This window comes from Chelon labrosus (genome assembly GCF_963514085.1).
Source record: "Chelon labrosus genome assembly, chromosome: 21".
Taxonomy (NCBI): domain Eukaryota; kingdom Metazoa; phylum Chordata; class Actinopteri; order Mugiliformes; family Mugilidae; genus Chelon; species Chelon labrosus.
The window spans coordinates 11,246,624-11,250,955 of record NC_140354.1 but is presented as its reverse complement, the minus strand read 5'-3'; the positions used below and the strand labels follow the sequence as shown (position 1 = coordinate 11,250,955).

The following is a 4,332-nucleotide window of genomic DNA, read 5'->3' as shown; positions in this document are numbered from 1 at the left end:
TTTTTATTTTTCCCATGGCCCGGCCCACTGGCCCACCGGGGTAATCCCTGTCCGCCCTTGGGCTTCAGACCAGCAGCCTGTCAGACTTCACTTAAAATGAGACTCAAGCTGGTGGTATCAAAGGAAATTTGAATGTAAAACTATAAACATGTCATGTTCATCGATAACATTGTGTTGTGTGGTCGGATTTTATTCACATGCTGTGAGGTCTGAGTTGAGATCTGCTTCCAGTTAACGCAATAGTTCGGAGGCAAAAGGCCGATCTTAAAACTCAGCACAGATCAGCAGGGAAACATTAGAAGCACCTTGTTCAGTCACTGCAGGGTGATCTTATTTCAGATGTTCAGAAATCGCAGAGAAAACACAGAGAGCTGCCGGACAGCTGCCCTCTTTCAGTTTTCAGTTTCACTTTCATTTTCTGCTCATATCCTGCAGACAAGGCTTCCAGGGATTTTCCAGCAGTTTAAGAAGCAGCGACAATTTTTTACGCACCTAAGCATAATTGATTTTCTTTGATGGGGAAAATCAATTAAAAAGTGAAAAGTGATGGGGATATCTGGAGGGTTATTTCTTTTTTCTACACTTCCCTTATTGTTATGTGCTTTACCATTGCTGTTTGTAGTATTTTTCTTTTGCATCAACAAAGCTGAAACTCAAAACAAAGAAACTAAGTGGACTGAATCAATCCAACAGGCACAGCCGTGGCAGAGGTGATCTGCAGACTGCAGAAACTTCACAAAAGACGCATAATGGAACAAAAGAAAGAAAGAAAGAAAGAAATTCTAGGTCAGTCCGTTCCAGAAAACAAGAGGTTAAGTCCCTCCCAGTCGGCTTCAGTTTCATTTCCTACTAAGTGAAACGTTTTGGTGACTTGCAGCTGAAGGGCTGTAACACAGAGACTCCTTGCCGTCTCCTCAACACTGCTGTAAGTCTTTTGTCCTTTCACGTCTTTTCTGTTGATTTTAAGTACAGCTTACAGGCCGAGTCATTTTGTCTTTAACCTGAATCTGCTTCTCTCTCTGCCTCGTCCTTTGTTACTCGCAGACACCATGAGTCTAACTAACCGTCAGTGCACCGTTGATCTTGTGAATCAGACTAACTTCACCCTGCACGACCCCAGGTAAACTCTCTTTTATCTTGAAAACTGTGTTACGGTCTGAGGAGGTTAGGATTAGGGTTTAACTTTCAGTCCTAAATTTTAAAAGGTTAAGTTTGTATGGTGCAAAATGGACAGATCAGCAGAGGAACTCCACACCCACAGCATCCTGTTTCGAGGCTGCTTTTGTTTTATGTTCTCTGGGTTTACACTGATCAGCCACAACATTATGACCACTGACAGATGAGGTAAAGATGACCTGGCATTCATGTGGATGTTACTTAGACATGTAGCACCCACCTAGACCAGACCAGGCACTCCCACCCTATAGCAATGACAGTAATCCCCAGCAAGATTAAGCCTGACACTGGCAAAAACTGTTTCAACTCAAAAAACATGAAAAACAGCACAAGGTGTTGACCTGGCTTCCAAATTCACTAGATCCCAAACTGATCAAGTATCTGTGGGATGATCCACAGTGGTCCCTCCCTTCAACCCACAGGACCCAAAGGACCCCACTAACATCATGTTGTTGCCAGACACCACAGGACACCCTCAGAAGGACCATGTCCATTCTCTGATGAGTCACAACTGTTTTGGAGGCACAAGGGAGACCTACACAATATTAGGAATAATGTTATGCTTGATCAGTTTAAGTGAGCATGGGAGAGGCCCCAAGTACAAAGTGTTAACTTTACGGCAGCTCCTAAAAAGCTGAAAACATAGAGCACATATCAGAACAACTTCAGTGATGGAAGATGGATGTTTTGGAATGACGCGATCAGAGGTCAGATCTAAATCCTCCACAAAACCTGGACTGGATGTGTCAAAATGTGTCAAGCTGCTCGACAACATACCGAAATCTGTAAGCAAATTAGGGTGGAGGATGTATTTAAAGTAATATTTCTTCTATTCTATTTTTTTTGTTGTTGATTTCTTCCTTTGAAATGTTTTTCTGTCATTGCTATTAAAATGTAAAACATGTCTAACACTACTATTATTATTTATTTTATTTAACAAGGATGCAGCTTTTTCTATTCACATTTCCTACTTTAAAGTCTCTGAGATGTTGTATTTTTGTCTCCGGTCAGCGTCTTTATCTTCAGTGGAATATGTGACACTCCTTTGCCGTCAACGATCGGCCACTCTGATGCCGGCAGCGCTCTCTTCTCCAAGACTCCTCACACGGCCTGTGGAGCTGTCGCCGTGTTCACCTACAAGCTGCACAACAAATCCGCAAAGCAGGACGATCGGAAGCTGGCCGTCATGTTCTCCGTTCCTTACGACTTCAACTTTTATTCTAACTGGTACGCTGTGGGAGTGTTTGGCAAGGAAACACAGTGTGACCGTGCTCTTTATGAAAAGATGTACTATAATGCACAGGAAAGCTTCATCCGAGGGAAAGCCAGTGGCCCTGGTCTCACCTATAGAGACGACGACGTTACCATCACAGCCAACATGACAGACACTTACCAACCCGTCCTGACTGTAGACATCAGCATCAGCAGCAGTAACAGAGTCACATCACAGAAGAAACATGTTCCCAAAGCATGTAATCTGCTCAATGCACGTTAATTAGAAAAAGAAATACCTTCACATTGGTCTCCTTTCAGCTCTGGCTGTAGTCTCCACCTTATTGATCGTCAGGCACTAATAAACATGACATTAACTCTGTAATCCATATTATAATAAATACATTTACTTGACTGTAACTCAACTGCCTCTGTACTTCTATAATGCCGATCGCGCATCCAAGTAATAAGAAATCTTTTACGAAGAATCCCTTAAAATGATTATTGTGTAATCAGATTACATTTTCTCACAGCTTTATGCACAAATAAACCTCCTCATGCCGTTCCAGTCTGACTCAGCGTGTAATTGAAAGTTAAGTATGTGAATTTAGAACATTGCTTTGGTATTTTCAACATGGTGAGAACTTAATTTGTGACTGAAAATAAATGGATTACGAATCCAACTATATAGAGCGCATTGGACATTGTTCATTGTTTATCACAGTACACGCGTCAGAACAAGTACACCTGCATGCCACCTCAGTGGCTTTTTTAAGTTTGTTTGGTTTTCTTTAAGTCACTACAGATAAGATTACAGCATCAAAAGTGAAGGCCTTATTTGTGTACTCACAGAGCTTTGTTGGAGGCTTTGACCACTGGCAGCAGTCTCAGAAGTGTCTCCTCTGAATCAGAGTATTTCTTGAGGTCAAACACATCCAGACCGTTTCCGTCTGAACTCTGTAAGGCCCTGTTTACAGCGATTTTGTGGACATTTGTTGTGGAAGGTTTGGTGAAGCGCATGAGCAGGATCACATTTTTGTCGTAGTTTATGAGTGATACGTTCACATGAACAGCAGCCAGGTACTCCTGAATGCTTAAATGAACAAAGCAGAACATCCTCCTCTGGTTTTCGTCCTTCCTCTGTCCACAAACCTCTTTGAAAATCTCTGTGAACCATCCTGAGTACTTAGAGCAGCGGTGTCCAAACTACGGCCCGCGGAGCAAATGCGGCCCGCCATCCGTTTGTCATTGGCCCGTATCAAAGTCTAAAAATATAATAGATTATGGCCCGCACATAATGTTTTCGCATAAGTGTATTGCACTTCTTAGTCTTAACACCAGGTGGAGCCACTGTCTTGAACAAGGCAGCGTATCTACAAAGCCAGCAATCAATGAAAAAAAAAAAATGCTCAGGGTCACCACCAGAAATGGCGGAAATGAAGAGTGGCAAGATCGCAAGTAAATGCCCAAGTAAATTGTCTCTCCCTTCATACAGGACTGTGAAGGGGAAACACCATCCTAAGAAGCAATCTGATGCTGTCACTGAGAGAATGACCAGTTCAATGAACTGACCAATGAACATTTTTGTCAAAAATAAAATTAAAATCCATTAATGGAGAGCTGTGATGGTGTTTACTTTTCTTAAAACATGTTCAATTATCAAATGTAATTTACTTGAATTAGATTTTTTACTATCATTATTGCAGTAGAAGTGAGGCAGTATACGTCACCTATTGAGTGGCCCGGCCCTTTGTATATGTTTCTGTATGTGGCCCTCACGAAAAAAGTCTGGACACCCCTGACTTAGAGGCTGCTCTGATTGTAACATCGCTGTCTCTCAGATCATATTGGTCAAACACTGTATTGTTTTCTTGTAACTGGTCAAAGGCCAGTTTTGCCAGTGAGCAAATGTACTGAGTGGTCTTTTCTGGGATATAGTTTTTC

At 42.1% G+C, this 4,332-nt stretch overlaps 1 protein-coding gene across 1 annotated transcript; it reads left to right on the top strand.

The window, feature by feature from the left end:
• Positions 1 to 805: 805 nt before the first annotated feature.
• LOC311506229 (DELTA-sagatoxin-Srs1a-like) lies at positions 806 to 3,118 on the top strand. Its single transcript, XM_084570111.1, has 3 exons — positions 806 to 925; positions 1,045 to 1,120; positions 2,188 to 3,118. The coding sequence occupies exons 2-3, from the start codon at positions 1,050 to 1,052 to the stop codon at positions 2,669 to 2,671; spliced, it is 555 nt and encodes a 184-aa protein (XP_084426237.1). The 5' UTR covers positions 806 to 925; positions 1,045 to 1,049; the 3' UTR covers positions 2,672 to 3,118.
• The last annotated feature ends 1,214 nt before the right edge of the window (positions 3,119 to 4,332 follow it).